A 20,766-nucleotide genomic window follows, 5' to 3' on the forward strand; every position below is an offset into this window, starting at 1 on the left:
TTCCCTTTCTCTTTACCTCCTCCTCCTCCGTCCTTTCTTTTCTTTTCACCCTCCCTCCTTCCTTCTGATGCCTGCATCCCAAGCCATCTGGAATTACCTTCCTAGTTGAAACGGAGTCAAATACTGCAGAGGCAGAGTCTGTGACAGTGGACGCAGAGAAGAAATGGTTAACATCCCGTGGGAACATGGCGATCTCGTTTTGACGGTACATTCGGTGGTGACGGAGCTTGGCCACCCACTCATCGAAGACGTCCTCGGACTTCACCTAAAACAGAGAGACTTGAGGTTGTGGAATACGTCAAGCACAACATTGAAAAAGATCAAAAGCAGCCACTGTGGCCCCCCAGCTCTTCCTCTGCCTCCGCTGCAAAGCCCTGTGGTGTATATAGTCCATGCTTGAGCCTCCACAGCTTGGACAGTACCAATGGCACCTGCATAAAACCGGCACAGCATAAATGCTGGCTGAAGAAAGGCACACTGGAAAGTCAGAATTCTAACCTTACAAGGCTGGAACGAATGCTATTTCAAGGGGAAATCCATAGAGGAAATGAGAAGCCTGAGATACTTCTGGCCAACTTCTGCATTCTTTTAAAAAATAAATAAATATAACAAACTGCAATTTATGTAATGTATAAAATATAGTATACATTATATTTTATATAATATTATATATTATACAATAATTATATTATATAATATATTATGTATAATGTATTGTAATATACAAATATTATATATATATATATATATATATATATATAAATATAATAAATGGCAATAAATCACAAAAAGACTCATCACTAGTGATTTTGACTTGCCTTCCAAAGCACTGAGAGGATTCTCTGAGACCCAAACCAGGTCAGCTAGTTGATACAAGGACCTGGAATCAGGAAGCCCTGAGTTCAGACATTTAAAAGCTGTGTTACTCCAGGTCAAATCACTTAACCCTCTTTGCCTCAGTTTCCTCATTTGTAAATTGAACTGGAGAAGGAGGTGACAAACCACTTCACAGTATTTCTGCCAAGAAAACCCCAAAGGGGGCCCTGAGGACAAAGATAAAATTGAAGTGGCTGAACCACCAAAAAGACCCAAGCCCCTAGTCCTCTTTCCGTGGATCACCAAATGTGCTGTTTATTTCCCTCATTTTTTTCATGTCCTGCAACATGATAGAAAAAATATCAGCATATACTAAAGGTGTCTCTGGAACTCAAGGCTTGTTTGTTCTGTTGAATTTTTACCAGGTCAAAAGCCCCTCCCTCTAATCAGGGCAAGGGAGCAGGATTTCACGATTTCTGGTTCAAAATTCAATGCAATTTTTGTTTTAGTACGCACTTGCTAATCTGCTTTGAGGGTTCAAAGGGAAGACACTTCTTGGGCAAAAAACCCAGCAACAATGAAAATATTACAATGGTTCTGCTCAGTCTAACAAGCAGTCCGTAAGGACCCACTGTGTGCCAGGGACTGGGCTTGGTGCCTTAGCCACAAACACAATGGACAAAGATACATTAGGCAAAAATGTAACAATCTCTCCCCTCCAAGAGCTTAAATTCTACTGGGAGGATACAATATGTGTACCCAGAAAAATCAATACAAAACATAGATACATAGCTTTGGGGGAGGGAGGACTCAGGAGACGTCTTGGGAAGGAAGCACATTCGAGCTAAGCTTCATGGGAAAGAAGAGTCTCTGAGGGAGGAATGAGGGGGAAGGGCAACTAGATGGCTTAGTAGAGCACCAGCCCTGGAGTCAGGAGAACCTGAGTTCAAATCCAACCTCAGACACAACATTGACTAACTATGTGATCCTAGGCAAGTCACTTAATCCCAAATGCCTCCCAAACAAACAAATAACAAAAAGAAATGAAAGGGGAAGGGAAAGGCTATTCCAGCCAGAGCTTTTCTCAGCTATAAAATCTAAACAAATGAATTACTGTGGAAACACTTGCTGCTTCGGATGGTGGGCAAAAAAGCCTTTTAGCTGCGTAACCCGGACAAAGCCATGTTCTTTATCTGTAAAATGGGAGTAAGAATTGCACTGAGGGGCCGCTAGGTGGCACACTGGATAGAGCACCAGCCCTGAAGTCAGGAGGACCTGAGTTCAAATCTGACCTCAGACACTTAATATTTCCTGGCTGTGTGACCCTGGGCAAGTCACTTAACCCCAATTGCCTCAGGGGAAAAAATATATATGTATATAAATGCTAGCAATTAATAGTCATCATTAATATCAATATAATTATATACATATACATACATACATAATTAACATAATCCAACCCCCTCGCCCGGAACTTTAGTGGTTACAAATCCCAACTTCTCTAGAGCTTCAAATGAAGAGCAGACAAGTTTTTTCACAGACTATTAACCCTCTGAGAGAACGGCTTATTTTCATTTAGTTAACGAGAAGCCCCGTGAGGATTTTCTCCTCTCCTCCTTCTTGGATCAGTTATTCCTTTTTTTCTTCTCTATCATGGAACCTGGCAAATGTCTCTGCACACATAATAAACAAGCCTGGAAGCCTCCCCAAATATCCAAGACCCTCAAAATCAGGGATCGATTCTGTTAGTCCTATGGCATTTCTATAGAAGCGCCAACTAAGAGCTTTTAAAAAAAATTATCTCGTTTGATCCTCACAGTAACTTTGAAGCTGAAGCTATTATTCCCACTTTACAGTTGAAGAAATCAAGGCTAAGCCAAGGTTAAGTGACTTGCCCAGAGTCACACAACTAGTGAGTATCTAGTAAAGAATGAGGATGGGGAGAATCCCATGTGAAGGAGTCACAGTCATTTTAGACTGGTAGCTCTCCCTCCCAGCTTTTCATCACCTACATTCATGATTAACAGGTTCTTGATGCCTCAAACCAAGTTACTGATCATTTTTTTAATGCACCATCAGTTTTGGGGAAAGGAAATAGAATGCCTTCCTCTAAGTGCTGGGAATCTCCCCAAACTGGAGAAAGGCGGCATGGATGGGCCGGCCCATCAGCTTCACAGTCCACCAAGAGACGCTCCACAAACTGAGGATGGAAGCAAATGGATTAACCGAGATTCTTTGCTCTAAGGAAATCAGGCAGGAATTGTGGGGAATCTCCCAAATGTTAGCAATCTCCCAGAGCCCTTGAATTAAACCGGTGCTGGGAATAGAGGCCAGCCACGAGCCTCCTCCCGGACACGGCTGCTGTATTTCAGGAGCTACAATTTGACCTGCCAATATGTCCACAAAGTAATGAAGGTTTTGGCCCCAGAAACTCTTGCAGAAGATTGATTAACTTGCCATTTGAAACTGCATATTCAATTCACGGCTTTCTCAGTTATTAAAAGAAGTGGCCATGGATATAAATCTACCTCTAAAAGGAATGTCTTCCTTGCATCCCATAAATTTCCCCATGTCCTTTACTGATGATTCTTTTAAATGTAATTTTCCTTTGACTAATCTGGGGAGGGGACGAGATGTGGAGGGAACAGAGCACCCACACCAAGAAAACCTCAGCTCTGTTGTGCTCTTGAATAATAATATCTTGCATAATAATGAGTCACAAGAGACTTCTAATAGGTCATCAGGAAAGAATCTTGAGATCCTCAAGACTGACATCATTATTTTATAGTCCTTCATTTGTAAAAGCAGTAAGAATTGTTACATCAGAAATATATTTGATATAATTATCCACATATTGTTAGGTTTTCTTATGTTGCTTCATCTAAGATAATACAATGCAACCTAATATGGCATAACAATATAACATATCTTGTCATATAAATAACAACCAACTTGGAATCACTGAGGCAGCAGATGGTACAGTGGACAGTGTTAGGATTAAAGTCAGAAAGATCTGAGTTCAAATCCAGCCTCAGAACCTTCTTAACTAATGGGTAGGTCATTTAATTTCTGTCTACTTTAGGCCTCTTAGGGATGATAATTGCACCTACCTCTGGAGTAGTTGTGGGGATCAAGTGAGATAATATTCAAAAAACACTTAGCAGTGAGCCTGGCACATGTTAGGTACTTAAGAATTATTTCCTTCCTTCCTTCCTTCCTTCCCTCCCTTCCTTTCTTCCTCCCTCCCTTCCTTCCTTCCCTTCCTCCCTTCTTCTCTTCCCTCCTTCCCTCCCTTCTTCTCTTCCCTCTTTCCTTCCTTCCTTCCTTCCTTCCTTCCTTCCTTCCTTCCCTTCTTCCCTCCCTTCTTCTCTTCCTTCCTTCCTTCCTTCCTTCCTTCCTTCCTTCCTTCCTTCCTTCCTTCCCTTCCTCCCTTCTTCTCTTCCCTCCTTCCTTTCCCTCCTTCCTTCCCTCCTTCCTTCCTTCCTTCCTTCCTTCCTTCCTTCCTTCCTTCCTTCCTTCCTTCCTTCCTTCCTTCCTTCCTTCCTTCCTTCCTTTCCACCCTTCTCAGGGTGACCCAGTTTGTGTCAGAGATGGAAACTGGACCTGGGACTTCCAATCTTCAAGGCCAGCACTTTATCACGGCTCAATCATATGGCACATTAAAGTTTGTGAAGCCTCATTCCTCCTCCACCCTCTGGGGCTCCCCACGACCCTGGCACCTGGTTATCATCCCAAGGTCACACCTCGTGGGAGCGGCGGGGAGTGAATGCCAAGGCTAAGCCAGTTCTAAGCCCCAAACGCTGGCTCTGCTGGGCACTACGATGGCGCCTTGTGGGAAGCTCCTTACCTTCAGGTGGTAAATGTGCTCCTCAGTATCGAGGTCTATACATTTGGAGGACTTCTTGACGGACATCACAGAGAGCCCAACGTCAATGGATCCATGGAGCTTCTCTCTCTCGATCTGGTCAGAAGCACAACACACCAGAATGACCATATGGCCAGCAGGATGGGGTTCCCAACTCTTGTCCCTTTGGGGCCCATCTCAACAAGGCGAGGCTTCCACCTCCCACCCCTTCCACTCTCTACTTCCCGGACACGCTATTGACCAACTGGACAAATTTTCCCAACCCGATGAGTGAAACAATGGTGAGGGACTTACATCAGCCAGGTTCTTAGCATACTTCAAGATCCCTTTCTCCAAGAAGAAGAATCTCTGTTGGAAGAAAAGCACATGTTGCTGAAGGGGTCAAAGGCTAAGTGAACTAGAGAAGAGGCTTTATGGGACCCTCTCCACAAATGGGGCCCGGCAGGGCCTGGGACCCACTCCCAAAGCCACCAACATGAAGCTGCAAGGGCAGGTGAGGTACGCTTCGGATCCCTACCTTGTGCCAGCCTTTGAGTGGCCACTTCCTCTTCTTCAGGAGGAAGCCCTTCTGTATCTGGGGCTCCTGGGTGTAATTCATCTCTCCACGGAGCCCTTCCACCACTTCCCAGCTGTCCTGCTCAAACAAGAGACACTTGTTAAAAAAGGAAATTTCCCTCTTTCCTTAAAGAAGATGCAGAGAATTGCCCCCCCCCCCCAGTCTCAGGTATTCCTCCTCTCCCAGCACATCCTGGCTTCGCTTCCTTCCCCAAATCCAGACTGTTAACTCTCGCCACCCAGGCTGCTCTCTGACTCTCTCTTTTGTCTTCAGCAAGAGAATGATGATCAAATTAAACAAACTTTTGTTCCATGAGAGCGTCTCGCAGATTCTATATTTGTTTGCCCTGACAAATCTTCAGAGCACGAATGTCCCCAACAGCCAGGGATCAAGGGAAACAGAAGCCAGCGTCAGAGTTTCTGGGATCCGAAAAGACATTAGAAAGAGACCAGAGTCTCAACATGAATAGGGAAAATGAGAGAGACAGAGACAGAAAGACAGAGAAAGAGACACAGAGAGAGAGACAGAGAGAGAGACAGACAAGAGACAAAGAAAGAGACAAAGAGAAGTAAAGGAAGAGGGAGGGAAAGGGGGAGAGTGGGAGAATAAAGAGAGGTGGTTAGGTTTGAAGTCCTAAGATTACAGAAGATCCAGAGCTAGGAGGGCCTGCCAAGTTCACCTCCTCCTAGTTGGTTTTCCCAAGGAAGGAGTCAAAGTCGGCCAGTGCTTTGCTCAGTTTCCACGGGCCATTAGTGTAGAGCTGAACTTCCACGCGAGGTCTTCCTGCCTCTAAAGGCAGCGCGCTACTCACACGCTGTGCTCCTGCTCCCGAGTTCCCCCAGTTTGTCTTCAGCATTGCCTCCCTCCTACCCCACGAGGCCCTAATGCTGACCCCGGCTCCCCAGGCCTTTCCAGCCTAGAACCTGCCACTAGTTAGCCCCGAGGGCATCACATCTCCCTCACGGAGCACTTAGCCAGTTTCCTCACAAAAGGACACAAGTTTGGACCTGGGCAGGCTTTCAGCACCCATCTACACAAACCCGTCCCCAGAAGGAATATAATGCATCAGAACTCTACCAAACGGCCTCCGACCTTTGCTTGGGGACCTCTATCTGCCATCTCACCAGCCACCATCCCCCCCGGGGCTGCTCTCCCTTTTCCCGGCATCCCATCCAGCTCTGCCTCTGTACCATCCTCCCCCTGCATAACGCTCCTGGTCTCGCCCTGCGGGGCCAATCCGTCATCCACATGACAATCCTTCCAGCGCCTGACTCACAGGTGATCCACAGATGAAAATCTACTGCAAAATCTGCCTCTTATCTCTTACCGACCCTGCAACATCTCAAGCCGCCCTTTGTGAGGGAAGAGGTGATCCCTCATGGTGTCAGTGGATCCACTTTGGAGACCCCCGACGAAAGAGTGATTGACAATTGTTTGTGATACAAAAACAACTTTCTCCAGGTCTCTCTGTGGAACGTTTCCCATCACAACAGGGATAAAAGCTAAGTCAATCAAACACACATTGTGGGAGGCAAGGAGGAGTCCGAGTCGGGGCCCCCCTGGGGTCCCCACAGTGAAAGATCCCAGAATGAAGTGCAGTTTACGCTGCTCATTTCTGAGAAAGCCATCCTGCGGAATAAAGCAATGCTTGGAGTCTGGCCAATACGTTTGAGCCAAGACTCTTGGAAAATCAGATAAATAAGAAGAAATACTTTAAAGAAAATAGAGCGAGTTTCAAGATAGTTGTCAAGGAAATAGTCTTGATACAATTGAAGCCTTTTAAAATTTATTGAAGTCTCTCAGAACTCCCGTCACAACTGTGAGACCCCGTTTGGGATTTCCTGGCAAGGAGCCTGGAGAGCCAGCTCATTTTACAGATGAGGACACTGAGGTACACAGTTTGAAGGGATCTTCTCAGGGTCACATAGTAAGTGTCTAAGACCAAATTTGAACTTGGGTCTCCCTGATTCTAGCGTGGCTAATAAGGAGATTGAGCCGCAGGGCTAAGGAAGATGGTCCTCTCTATACAAACATGATACACGTGCCCTTCCATTGCCCTGAAAGCCCCAGGAGGCCAGGGGAGAGGGCTCGAGTTTGAATTCTGCCTCAAAGACTAGCTGTGTAACCTCTAGGTAAGTCGCTTGATGTTTCCTCCACTAGATAATGATGAAGATAATGATAACGGCCCCTACCTCTCCCGGTTGTTGTGAAGAGCCAGTGAGATTAGATTCGCCTGGTATACAGTAGGTACTTAATTAATGCTTATTCCCTTCCTGCAGACTCACTATCCCTGGAAACCTTTGGCATTCAGGAAGGTCATGCCGGCAGTGACTCGGGGGAACACAAACACCGCTGAGCTGCCGCTCTGCCCTGCCCCATCTCACCAGCACCCTAGGGCCGTACCTCGTACAAGGCGGGAAAAGCCTTCAGCCTCACACCAGAGAGGAGGCCAGCGGTGGCGTTGGGCCCAGCACAGTCGCTCCCAGAACCATCTAACAAAAGGGCCACACACAGAACGCTCCTCAATGTGGGGACAGAGCAGGCATTTCTTCATGTTCCTGGGCTAGAAGGCAGTTTTCATGTTGCCGGATCTCTGGATTATGGGCATCTCCCTCCGGGGCAGCTGTCTCTGCTCCGGGCATTTCAGAGAGAAGAGCGTGGGCCGGCCCAGCAGACGCGCCAGACTGTGGACTTTCCCGCCCTCTCTGCCCCACAGAGCAGGGGTCGCCGCGTCCCCACCTCAGCAAACCCTTCTCGGGGCCGGGACAGACGCTCTTGGTAATAGCATTACCAGAGAGACGGGTCCTGGGTTATCCACTTTAAAGAATTAGTGACTTAATGCTAAAAATAAACACAGCCTAATTTCCTTGGAGACTCGGAAGGAATAAGCCCCAGCCCAGAAGTCAGATCAGTTTGCCTCTGCCTCTGACACTCTGGGTGTGACCTGAGGTGGGTTACTTAATGCTTAAGTTGCCTCAGTTTCCTCTTCTGGAAAATGGGCCAAAAAATGTGTGTACTACCTACCCAAGAAGGCTGCAGGAGAAGTGGAAGGGGAAAACTCGACCCTGGCTCTGGGGAAATCAGGAGGCCTGGAGTCAGGAAAACCTGAATTCAAATCCAGCCTTAGACACTTTCCAGCTGGATGCCCTGGACAAGTCAGACCCTGTTGCCTCAGTTTCCACAATTGTAAAATAGGTACGATAATAATAGCCTCCACCTTCCAGGGTTATTGCAAAAAATCAAACGAGATAATATATTTGTAAAGCTTTTCACATAATGTGTAGCAAACAGTAGGTGTTTAATAAATGTAATAAATGAAAGTTCCCTTCTGTTCTACTCTTCTTTCACAAACAATGTCTCTGAATAGAACCGAGATGTCAATTATCTTGATTATAATTTTGTGAAAAAGACCGGCTGCGATCTGCATGAGCAAAGAGAGTCCCCACACCGGTGAGGTCACAGGTCCCTTCTCCTGGCTTAAGAGAGCTGAAAGAACCTGAGACCTCAAGCTTACTATTTGCTTGACTCTGAGCTAACCAGATTCCCTGTCTGTGAAATGGGCATACTGTCCTGCACTTGGGAAGTCAGTGCCCTGTGACTCCTTTGCCTCCCTCCCTCCCCGGTGGCCACAGCCTCCCCTTCCCCCCAATCTACTTTGTATATATCTTGCATGTGCTTAGATTTGTACACATTATTTTGCTAGGTAGCATGGGCAGGACTTGGTTCATTTTGTGGCTCTGTACTCCCACAGCCCAGCACAGTCCTGTTTTAAACTCATCCTCCAAGTTAGGAAGACCCGAGTTCAACTTCTGCTGCAGACACTGACAAGCTGTGCGATCTGGAACAAATGACTTAACCTCTCAGTGACTCAATTGCCTTATCTGTAAAAAGCTCAATCACGTTAGCCTACACACACCTACTCCTGGAGTCACTATGAGGACTAAGTGAGAAAGCAAAAGTCAAGTTCCATTAAAAGGCTGCATAAATGCCATCATCATTATCATTTCTAATCCTTGGGCCTCAGTTTCCCTTCTATAAAATGAAGGCAGGGGCAGCTAGGGGGCGCAGTGGACAGAGCACCAGCCCTGTAGTCAGGAGGACCTGAGTGAAAATCTGGCCTCAGACACTTAACACTTCCAGGCTGTGTGACCCTGGGCAAGTCACTTAACCCTAACTGCCTCAGCAAAATAAATAAATAAAATAAAATGAAGGCAAAGATTGGACAACCCCTGATGATCCCTCCAGCTCTAGTTCCTCCACTTCTTCCAGTTCTAGATCCTCTGGTTCTTCCAGTTCTAGATCCCTCTTTTTTTTCCATTTCTAGATCCTCCAGCTCCAAATTCACTATTCCTTCTAGTGCTAGATCTTCTGGTTCTTCCATTTCTAGATCTTCCAGTTCTGGTTGATTCATATTCTCAATTTCTTCCAGTTATAATCCAGTTTAGATCCTTTCAGGCCTTTCAGTGCTAGATACCCATAGGGTTTCTTGTTCTAGATCTCCAGCCCTTCTGGTTGGTTCTAAATCCTCATGCTGTTCCAGTTCTAGATCCTCTAGCTCTAGATCCTCCCAGTCTTCCAGTTCCAGATCCTCCATTCCTTCTGGTTCTAGATTGTCTGTTTTCTAATTCTGGATCCTCTGGTTCTTCTGGCTCTAGGGCCCCCTACCTTGGATAATTCACTTCCTCTCTTAGCATCTCTAACCTGGGAAAATTGAACAGAGGTTCTCTATGGCCCCTTTCCATCCTAAACTCTCCCAATCATTCAGTTGCAGAGGAGGTGCTAGTCTGCATGGGTACAGAGAGTTTCCTCCTCGGGGAGTCCCTGTCCCTATGACTCGCGGGTCCCATCACTATCTGTACCACACGAGGGAGCTGGCTCCTTTGGCCGCAACCTTTGATACAAGATGGAAAAATTGGAAAACCAGGTTCACAGCAAACCATGAAGAGCCTTGAATGCCAGACTAAGAACTCTAACTAAAAGTAGGCAACAGGGAGCCACAGAAGGAACTTTGGGTAACTCAAATGTGGGCATGCACCCACTCACTTTCCCCTCCCCCTCTTGACTCCCCCCTAGACTCCATCATGTCAAAAACTCATCATTTTGCCAGAGAGACACAACCCAAAAGGCTGGGGCCACTACCCGGCCCTCCTGTGGATGGTGTCCCTGAGAGCTCGGCCTCCCCACCCCAGCCCATCCATTTGCCTTTTCTGTGCTGACCCTGGCCCTGATTGACGGCCCTAGAAGGCAGCCCACGCCACAGGAAGCTGGAGGAGCCCCCGCTGGGTTCTCCATCAGCAGCCGGCTCTCCGGACACCCGACTCTGCCATTCAATGCCTGCAGCCTCACAAGTCCCATCTCACCGCTCCCTGGAAGGGAAGGGGCTGCAGGAGAAGCCTCTTAACTTGTTCCCAGCTCCATGACCCGTCTAAGGGGTGTAAACACCCAGTAAGAGAGAGCAGGGGGGAGAGGAACCAGGAGGGAAGGTGCTGTGGGCACTAGGAACACCCGTCTGGGCCCGTCCGGCTGGAGTGCGGAATTGGCATTTGCCCCAGGAAGAGGAAAAGCTGCCAAGGACGAGAGGGCCAGTTCCTCCTCTGAACCCCCACGTGCTGCTTGCTCCAGGCCACAGATTCTCACGCTGTGGCATCAGTCACGCTGCCCTCTCTGCCCATTGGGGGGCCAGGGCCACTCCCCCCCACATCCAGAGACCCCAAGCAAGCTGGAGCAAGAACACGATGGAAAAAGGAGGCCCCAGTGAGTGTCTGAGGGGCAGGGAGCCCGCGCTCTGGAAACCCTGCCCGTTACCTCTTCCCCGGCACCACAGATGAATCATTGCTCCTCCTGAGCCAAATCCAGGCTTTCCCCCTAATTGCCTCTGGCTCGGCACTGCCCTACCTGTCTGGGAGCGGGACTCTGGCCAGGGAGCTTCACTTTGATTCCTGGGAACGTTTTGGAGCAGCTGATTAAAGAGGTGGCTGGCAGACACGGCGAGAGCGAAGCAGTCCTTACAAAAGCCAGCCCGGCTCCGATAAGAACGGGGCACGCCGCGCCAGTTCCACTTTCGAACTCGGACCTCCAAGACAGCGAGGCAGCAGGGGACAGAGCGCCGGCCCCCACAGTCAGGAAGACTCATGTTCCGGGCTTCAAATGCAGCCTCAGACACTTCCTGGCTGTGTGACCCTGGCCACACCCCTTCACCTGTCTGCCTCAGTTTCCTTCATATATAAAATGAAGAAGTGATCTTCCAGTCCAGAATTTCTGCCAAGAAAAGTCCAAATGGGATCCCAGAGAGTCAGACAGACACAAAACCTCACGAGATTGCTGAGAGGATCAAATGAGTTAAAACATCACTGTTTGTTAGCTAACGTCCCCCTCCTCCTCCTCCAGCCCCCGTCAGCTTTAAACCTGACCCTCTCTCCAGCTTCAGGCAGGGAGCAGGCCCTCACTCACCCACCTACAAACATTTCCCAGTCCAGACTTTGAGACCAACTCAGAGGACCGGGCTCTGTCCCTCACGGAAAGACTAAATGTTTGTATTTCAAAGGAAAATGATCACGAGTCACTACTTACTTGTATTTGCACAAATAGAAGAGAGAAAATATTTGTTATCTAATCAGCTAGTGTGAAGCACTTACTCTTTGCCAAGGTGCCCCTGCGTGCAGTAGGGGGAGTGTGGGGGGTCCCCGGAAAAGGAAAAGGCAGGTCCTGCCTCAGAGAGCTCACAGGAAGGAGCGCTGGACCGAGGGCCAGGAGGCTAGAACTCTGACACCTACTGTGTGATGCTGGACATACGCTTCCCTCTCTCAGACTCAGTTTCCTCACAGTGTCTCACAGGACGGTAGCATAGAAACCATTCAGCAAATTCTAAAGTGCCTCCTAATCGCTTCTAAATAGCCCACGCCATATTTAGACAGCTCTAACTATTAGGAAATCCGTCCTTATATTTGAGCTGAAATCTGTTTCCCCGTCACTTCTGGCCTTGAAACTGAGAGTAACAACAAAAAAAAGGGGGAACTAAACAGGCATTTAAAGGGAAACACCAAGCCCGAGATGACACAGTTGGCAGTTTCCCTCTCACTGAATCTTTGCTGACTGGTTCCATCTGGCTGGGCCCGGGCCTAGAGCCGGGCAGCTGTAGTTGCCGGCAAGCAGCTGGACAAAGGGACCGGGAGCAGGAACTTCAGGGCCCAGAGGACAAAGGCAGCTTCTGTGGTTCACCTGCACCCACGATGCCTCCGAGAGGTCCCCCACGCAGCCCTGCCTGCACCCTCCAACACTCCCAGACCAAAATGGGCCGTAAGCGGAGCCGTTCGGACGCTGCCCACGTGCCGCGCGAACGCCCGGTCCCTCTCTAATTCCTCCGCGTGGAGAAGTCGTTGCTGCAGCATTCAGCATGCCGGCGTCAAACTTAGCCAAGGCAGGAAACAGACTGATGGACACACAGCTTCCTCCTTCCCATCACTCAGCTCCCCAGCCCTGCCCTAGATCAGGCAGCCTTCACTGGCCTACCCAAGCCCTAGGAAGGAAGATAGTCATCTGTAACCTCCCTGCTCCCAGAAAGCCATTCCAGTCAGTCATCTTTATTTAGCCTCTTGTTCTTAGAGAGTTCTGGGAAGGAGGGCCCAAGAGACGGAGATGAAAAAGCAGAGCATGACTCAGTGTCACTGACTGTTTCAGAAGTGTTCTCCGCACCCGCTGCAGTTCAGACGCCGTGGGGCCCAAACTGTGTAACCAGAGGAAAATGGGGCAGATCCTAAAAACCGCACCTCCTGTCTGGAGACGCTTCTGCGTTCCCAGGACGGCCGGCTCTGCGGGAAAGTCTCCTGTTCGGGGGCAAGCGCACTACTTTCATTCAAGAACAGTACGTTGGGAGGCAGCGGGTCGGGTGCCCACGGCAGCGCTTGTGATCCCTGCCAGCTCAGCCCTGGACCTTCCTGGTTACTTCTCCACCTTGACCCCATCAACCTTCTCACCCCTGGCAATGGCCGCTGCTGCTTTCTCCTCCTCCAAAGGGCGAGGAAGCAGTACCCACCCAGCCATGCACACTTCCACAGCTTTACCCCCATTAGAATGTCAGCCCATTGAAGGCGGGGCCTCTGCTTCCCTACTTCAGTAGTTAGCCCTGGGCCCGATGCAGAACAAGGACTTAAAGAGGGCTTTTTCATCTATCTCCCTACCTCTTTGTGAGACCTTAAGAAATCAATAAATAAGAAACATTAACTAAACATCTACTAGGAGGCAGCTAGGGGGTGCAGTGGCTAGAGCCACCTCTGGTCCTGGAATCAGGAGGGCTTGAGTTCAAATAGGACCTCAGACACTTAACTCTTCCTGGCTGGGTGACCCCGGGCAAGTCAACCCAATTGCCTGAGCAAAAAAAAAAAAAAAAAAACATATCAGGGGATGGGGATACAAAGACAATAAATAACTCCCTTTTTGCAAACATCTTTCATTCTAATGGTGTATTGTTATGTTATGGCATATGCTGTGTAGTGTTAAGTCACGTGTTCCATTACGTCACGCCGTGCTGTGAGCTGCGGGCCGTGGGCCCACCCCTCAAAGTTTTGCTCTCCGGGTGCAAGTTGGCAGGGCTGGCCCCATTTGTCCCGGCCGCTGAGAAGCCAGGGTCGGTATCATACCATGACAAAGCATCACAGGAGACATTTAGTCACAGATGTCGGTAAAATTTCAAGAAAGTAAGCAGCTAAATCAGTCACCTCCCAATCCGGCAGTGGAAAGCTTCCAGCAGGGGCCTGGCCAGGCAGACCGTCCCCCACCCCCTCCCAAGACATTCTCAGTCCTGAAAGGGATGGTGGATGGAGGCGGGAATCCCTGCAGTTAAGAGCAGCACCCAAAAGCTCCCTGTGCTCCAGAGCGACACAGCTTGGATTAGAACAGGAGCAGGGGTGACAAATGCTACCAAAATGGTGACGTTCGGTTGTTTGCTGTTTTTAAAGTAGGTTCCTTTCCGTGAGGAATTTGCTAAGAGGAAAAATCTTTCCTCCGACTAGACGCTCAACATGTCTGAAAACTGGATAGACTTCAAAGAAATCCGTTTCTTGTGCGCAGTAAAGAACTCTGAGCTGACACAGCTGGATGAGGAAGAGCCCCGAGAACTGACCCTGCAGTGGTGGAGCCCGTCAGCTGCCCTTCGGCTATCCACCTGCTACGGGGGCCCGGGCACCCCTGGTGCTCATTCCTCCCTTGGGAGGAGCTTCAGTCTTTGTGAAGAGGGAGGGCTCGGACAGCATGAGCCCGGCGGGAGGCAGGCCCCCAGCAGGATAGAAGCTCCCTTCGGGCAGGTCCCGTTTCCTTTACCAGCCAAGGTACAGAGTGGGGATTTAAGGTTTGTTCTCTCCCACCAGGATTAAAGCCCCTGGAGGGCAAGAATTCCCTTCTTTTCTCATTTATAAAGTGCAGAGAAAATGTCAGGAGCCCAACGTGTGCTCTTAATGTTTATTTCTGCACAGATCTCCAGTGGAAAGAGATCCCAGAGGCCGAGTCCAAGCTCATTGCTATTTACATACAGAGGCGTGGGGAGCTGGGGCACTTGGGAAGAAAGACCACCTGAGCTGAGTCTTAAAGGAACAGGAGGAGAACATCCCAATCATGGGCCCTCCCAGGGCAAAGGCACAGAGATGATCTAGTGAATGAAGCTGGTTCAGCTTTGAGAAAAAGTTATGGGATTGCTTTTGCACGATGGCTAAAAATTCACATTTAGAACGATCGCTCAACAACAAACATCTCTTACATGCACTGTCCTCCATAACAACCCCCAGAGTCGTGTGCGTGTGGATTTCTGATCACAGCCCCGGAGGAAGGACCGGCCCAGCGCTGCTATTTAGGCTAAAATCGGGGAGGGGGAGGAGGGAGACAACTCAGAAGGTTTTCTCTTTTTTCACCAAGAAAAAAAAGAAGTGGCTTATTTTACTCTAACAAAATACCATTGCTCGCTTCCCACTAACTTGAATTCGGTTGCAGTTATTTAGGATGATAATAGTAAGAGTAAGAGCTGGTATTCCCAAAGCACTGAAAGGCGATGGAGTGTGGGTCTCTGCATCAGAGGCGGCTTGGGGTTCAGGCGAGCGTCACAGATGTGGAGAGAGCATCCAGACCAACTCGTCTACTTTCTGGGAGGAAACTGAGCCTCAGGAGGAGAAAACAGTGGCAGGGAGGAAGACAGACAGGACTCAGGGGACTAAGGGATAGTGAGAAGAAAGAAGGGATAAGGAAGTGAGTGGAGGTGAGAGGGAGATAAGGACGGAAAAGGAGGTAATGAGGAGAGGAGGTCGTGGAAGACGGGAGAAGGTGGAGATGAAAGGAGGAGGGGAGGGCACAGAAAGAAGTGAATGGCAATGGGGGGGAAAGCTGCGGTATAAGAAAGCATGCGTGGGGTGAAGGAGTCTGGGAGAGAAAGCAGATGGGTGGATGCGATGGAAGAGAAAGTGGTGGGGAGGAAGAAAGAGGAGTTGGTGGGGAGGAGGACATGAGGAGACTGAGGGACTGTTGGAGAGAAGGAGAAAGAGGGATAGCTGGGACCCAGAAGAGGCGAAGCTGTACCGCACTGCCAGCCACGCCAACACCTCCCAGGCTCAACTGGCTGCGAGCCCCTAAGCACTGACAACTGCATTCACCCCATACTCCAGAGGGGGAAACACACTGATACAAATTAAGTACAATCTATCCCTAATGCAAGCCCGAAGCTGCGGGCCAGAACCCACCAGGAAGGAAAGGGGAAACGGGCAGGAGCAGCTGGCACGGCCCGAAGACCGGCACTTGGGGGTCGCTTCTTTTCCCCTTCTCGCTGCCTACATTTTGCCCCCTGATGGCAAAGAGACCCAAAAGGGATGAGATGTGAATTCCCACAAAAACTGGCTGCCCTTCAAGACCTGCAAAGGGGCAAGAGGCCACCTTGTGATACAAAGGGCTGTGGGTTTTCAGGGAACTTAATCTGTCCTCAACTGATGGAGAGTGGACTGAGCAGGACCCGGAGAACTGGACCTTCCAGCTGCTTGTACCTTCAGCAGCTAAAAGGTCCGGGGCAAGAGTGGGCGAACCTTTACGTCTCTGGGTTGACCTTTACCTGTCGACTCCCCTGCTTGGAGGAGCAGCTGCTGGTACTCCGAGAAGGAGAAACCAACTTCTGGGGCAGCCCCAGGCCTTTTTCATCACCCATGTTGAGGCAGCTGGCCACTGGATCTCCAGGTGACTGTGACAGCAGTGGCTGATTCTGGATGGAGTCTAGGGATGGAAAAGCACCCAACAGGCAGGGAGGTCCCTTCTCAGCCAGTGCATTTTAGTGGCACGGTCTGGGTTCGAGAGAAGCCTCCTGAAACAAAAGGAAAAGCCACATGGATCAGTCTCATCCTCACTCCTCTTCCTACACGTGGACTGTCCACACCGAAGCCGATGGCCCGTCACTGAGCATCTGCCGGGCTTCCCATGTGCCAGGCGCTGTGCTAAGCTCCAGGGATGCAAAAAGGGGCAAAAAATGGGGCCTGTTCTCAAGGAGCTTCCCATTTAACTATTAATCAAAGGCCCAACTCCATACCTTGTCCAGCTAGTCTGGGCCCTGGGTGACAACTCAGTCCTCACAGTCTTGTTAGGAAGTGGGGAGAAGGGAGAAAGGGAAAGAGAGAGGGAGAGAGATGAAGAGAGGGAGGGAGGAGAGAGGAAACAAAGAACAAAGGAAGGGAAGAAAGAAGGGAGGAAAGGAGGGAAGGAGAGAGGAAGGAGAGAAGAAGGGAGGGAAGGAGGGAAGGAAAGAGGAAGGGAGGGAAGGAGGATTTTACCAAGATGATTTACTTAACAGCTACAAAGCAAATGCACTATCTCACTTAATCCTGACAAACAAATGCTGCTACTATCCCCATTTTATAATTGAAGAAATTGAGGTAGAAGTTAAGTGACTTGTCCAAGGTAACTGCACCTAGTATCTGAGGGGGGCTTCCACCAGAGGTCACCATGCACCACCCAGCTGCCCAGGGATCCCAGGAAGTTTCTTGAGTGAGGATGAAGGATGCATCTGAGAAGGGAGGGCCTAGAAGCTGAGAGTCCCAACAGGAGAGCACTGCAGTGTAAGGATGCAGTTCCCACAAAACAAGAGAAGGGAATTGTAAGGGCCCTTTAAATGGACGGGCACAGTGCAACAGGAGATTTGAGTGGCCCGAAGTAATCTCTGTGGATATAGGACTTCCCTGTGGGTGGGATCCTGGCCATATTGAGATAGCTTCATAATGGGTGACGGCTCTCTCGCTGGTTAGCTGTGTGGGTGACCTCACAGGCCAAACCCACTGCAGACAGCAATTGCTTTCTTTAACCTGGCTCCCTAACCTGGGGTAGCTGAGCCAAGCGGATGGATAGCCAAGTGGTAAGGAGTTTGGTAGAGAACATGTGGGTCTTCAGACCAGGTGTTCACCAGGGAGCTGACAAGTCAGGCATTACGTCAGGGCATTATGTGAGTAGGTATAATAAAGGCTTTTAAGAATACACGTGGCTGCTCTTGAGTGCGCTACGGGTTATTAAGCTATAGATTCAAGAGATCGTGGCCAGAGACCTTTGAAGGCCTCAGAGGAGGCGAGCCGGGTAGAGTTGGCACTGCAAAGGTCAGTGGTCAAAGATACTCTGTTGGGCCTAGGGCAGACTAGTAATTGTAACTGCCAGGAAGGCATGTTACACTGCAGTAGTCTAGGTAAGAAGGAATGGCTACAGGATAAGCCCCAGAGATCAAGAGAAGAAGAAAACTAGGGACATTGTGAAAGTGAATTAGCAACATTAGAATGGTTTGGATTTGGGGGGAAAACCAAGAAGGAAAAGTCGGGGGTGATTTATGAACCTAAGGATCTGGAAGGAAGAAGGTGCTCTCGGTAAAGTCATTCAGACAAGGGCTGGGTGGGGGATCAGGATAATGAAATCTGTCTGGAACACACTGAGCTTAAAAGACCAAAGAGACAGAGTTAGAAGCATCGAACAGGGAGTTCGTCACTCAATTCAGCAAGCATTTATTAAGCAGCTACTGTGTCCCAGCCTCTATACTCAGCATTAAGGACACAAAGGGAAAAAAACCAGCGCTAGCTCTGGAGGATCTTATGTTTTATTCAGGGGCTAATGATGTCTACAAAGCAAGGCACTCTAAAGCATACAGAAATCCATCTACACATTCGTCTAGATATATTTGAAAAGCAGATCCGGGGGGGGGGGAGGAGTTAAAGGGGGAAGGGAGGGAAAGAGATAAAGACAGAAGCTGAGAAACTCAGACAAGGGGAGGGAAGAAGAAAAGAGAGGGGCAGAGATGGAGAGTGGGAGAGGGAGGAGAGGGAGAGAGGGAGGGAGAGAGAGAGAGAAAGAGAGAGAGAGACAGAGAGAGAGAGAGAGACAGAGACAGAGAGACAGAGAGAGAGAGAGAGATTGATTTTTTGGTTATTCTGACTACAGGAAATATGATCATTTATTAATGAATTCACATACAGATTTAGGGAACTCTGCCCACTCCTCCCTACTCCCTCAGAACACCATGGCACAGGATGGGTATTACCACAGGCAGAGATAATGCTTGCCAGCAGCAATGCTAACTAGCCTGACCAGTTGCTGGCAAAAAGGAAGAATTCATCATCACCTAGCATTTAATAAGTGCCTACTGTGTGTTAAACACTGGGGATACACACAAAGCACATGCATCCCTATCTCAGGGAGTTCACAGAAGGGAGACTATGGCAGCCCCACGTGGAGGCCCTTCCTGCCCAGGAACACGCCCCATCCAGGTGGCAGCAGCACATCCCAGCAGCTGAGGAACAAGAGCTCTGAGGACAACAAGGGAGGAAGGCCCCAACCAGAGGGGCCCCTGGGACGTCTTGCCCTCGCTTTTGGAGCACACGACACTTGGGGAATTTTAAATTGTGCTCTTAAGGATCTAGCCTCTGAAAAACTAGAAGAAGAAAGCAAAGGTGACGGTATGACTTCATTAATGACAGGATCAAATGAAACGATATTTGTAAAGCACTTTGCACACAGTAGGTACTATATATAAGCCAACAATGATACCGATGTTCAGCTTTTTCTTTCACAGGGTTATTATAATGGCAGAATGCAGTAGGTTACATTTACTTGGATTTTTAGCAAAGCATCTGACAGTCTTGCAAGATATTCTCAGGAACAAGCTCAAGAGACAAGGACCACATGATAGTGACACTGGGTGCATTCAGAACAAGTTCGACATCCCGATTCCCCAAAGAATCGAAGGTTACTGGTTTGGCATCAGCTCAGACGGTCTCCAGTGCAGTGCTTCAGGGATTCGCCTTGATCCCATGTTAGTTAACGTTTTTATCAATGACTTTGAGGCATGAAGGGCCTGTAGCCTTCACATCTGTATTTGACACAAAGCCGGGTTAGCATCCCGCATGAAAGAACCAGAATTTGAAACATTCTTGAATAGGCTAAAATCCTAAGGTCTCACAATTGAGTTTTTCAAAATCAACGTCCCAAGTCAAGGCTGGAGATGTGGCCAAGCCGTGGTGAGCATGAAAAAGATCTGATCACAAGCTCCATTTGAGTCAAGAATGAGATGTGAAGATCAAAAGGCCAATTTTTATCTTTGCTGGTATTAAGAGAGAGCCAGACGGTGTCCAGAGTGGCGAAGGAGATGCTAGTCCCACACGGGACTAGAACAAACTTAGTGCTGATCCACATTTGAGGACTTAGTGAACCAGCTGGATTATATGGGGATGAGAGCAGTCTGGGTAATCACAGGTACATAGGAGCAGAAAGTTAGAAATGGAAGAGACCTGAAAGATTAAAGAGTATCACGCCCTACTTCTTCTATGAGGGGAAACTGAGGGAGAGAAAGAGAGAGAGAGAGAGAGAGAGAGAGAGAGAGAGAGAGAGAGAGAGAGAGAGAGAGAGAGAGAGAGAGAAATAACCCTTTCAGGGTGCCCACACAATAAATGTCCTAGCTGTCCAGCACTCAGGGTCCTTCTACTGCACAACATTCAAGGATCAAGTGATGGAACTTGGGGCATTTAATTTGCTAAAAAGAAGCCCTGAGCAGGAGGAGGGAATATTTGAAGTGTCTCCGAAGTCTCTGCTGCCTCCTCCTCAGTTTGGCCTTGGAGAGTAGAGCTGATCCACCAGAAGCAAACCCGCGTAAAACTTGGAGCCCGGTGGCCAAAATGTGTGGAAGTCACACAGGTGAAGATTTTGGGGAGAAGCGTCCTAACAATGAAAACTACCCAATGGTGGAACGGCTTCGGGAGAAGGTGGCGGACTCCCCATCATTCAAGGTCTCCAAGCAGAGGCTCAAGCGAATGATAAAAAGATGGCGCTGACGTAGATGCTCTCCAAGGTCTTTTACAGTTTCAATTCAGTTCAATGCACCTATCTATAAAGCGCCTACTATGTGACAGCCATTATTCTAGAGGAACTAGAGACAAAACTGGAATCACTCCAGACCTCAAGGAGCTTCCATTCTACTGGAAGGAGAACAGAAAATAATTTCAAAAGAGAACGAGGCCGAATAAAGGAAGGACGTGGCCCCTGC

At 48.8% G+C, this 20,766-nt stretch overlaps 1 protein-coding gene across 8 annotated transcripts in view; it reads right to left on the reverse strand.

The window, feature by feature from the left end:
• The window catches only part of OSBPL3 (oxysterol binding protein like 3), a 138,617-nt gene that overhangs the window by 59,799 nt on the left and 58,052 nt on the right, over nucleotides 1-20,766 (reverse strand). For 4 of the 8 annotated variants that reach the window (XM_074268701.1, XM_074268699.1, XM_074268700.1 and 1 more), the window contains exons 3-7: nucleotides 16,318-16,563; nucleotides 5,199-5,315; nucleotides 4,976-5,029; nucleotides 4,664-4,777; nucleotides 98-265 (exon numbers count right to left, since the gene is read on the reverse strand). In XM_074268701.1, the coding sequence (XP_074124802.1) occupies nucleotides 98-265; nucleotides 4,664-4,777; nucleotides 4,976-5,029; nucleotides 5,199-5,315; nucleotides 16,318-16,410 (546 nt within the window). In that variant the 5' untranslated portion in view covers nucleotides 16,411-16,563. The remainder of the gene's footprint in view (nucleotides 1-97; nucleotides 266-4,663; nucleotides 4,778-4,975; nucleotides 5,030-5,198; nucleotides 5,316-16,317; nucleotides 16,564-20,766) is intronic. The other 4 variants (XM_074268698.1, XM_074268697.1, XM_074268696.1 and 1 more) reach the window with 1 other exon arrangement.

The sequence above is a fragment of the Sminthopsis crassicaudata genome, chromosome 5, assembly GCF_048593235.1.
Source record: "Sminthopsis crassicaudata isolate SCR6 chromosome 5, ASM4859323v1, whole genome shotgun sequence".
In the NCBI taxonomy this organism is placed as follows: Eukaryota; Metazoa; Chordata; class Mammalia; order Dasyuromorphia; family Dasyuridae; genus Sminthopsis; species Sminthopsis crassicaudata.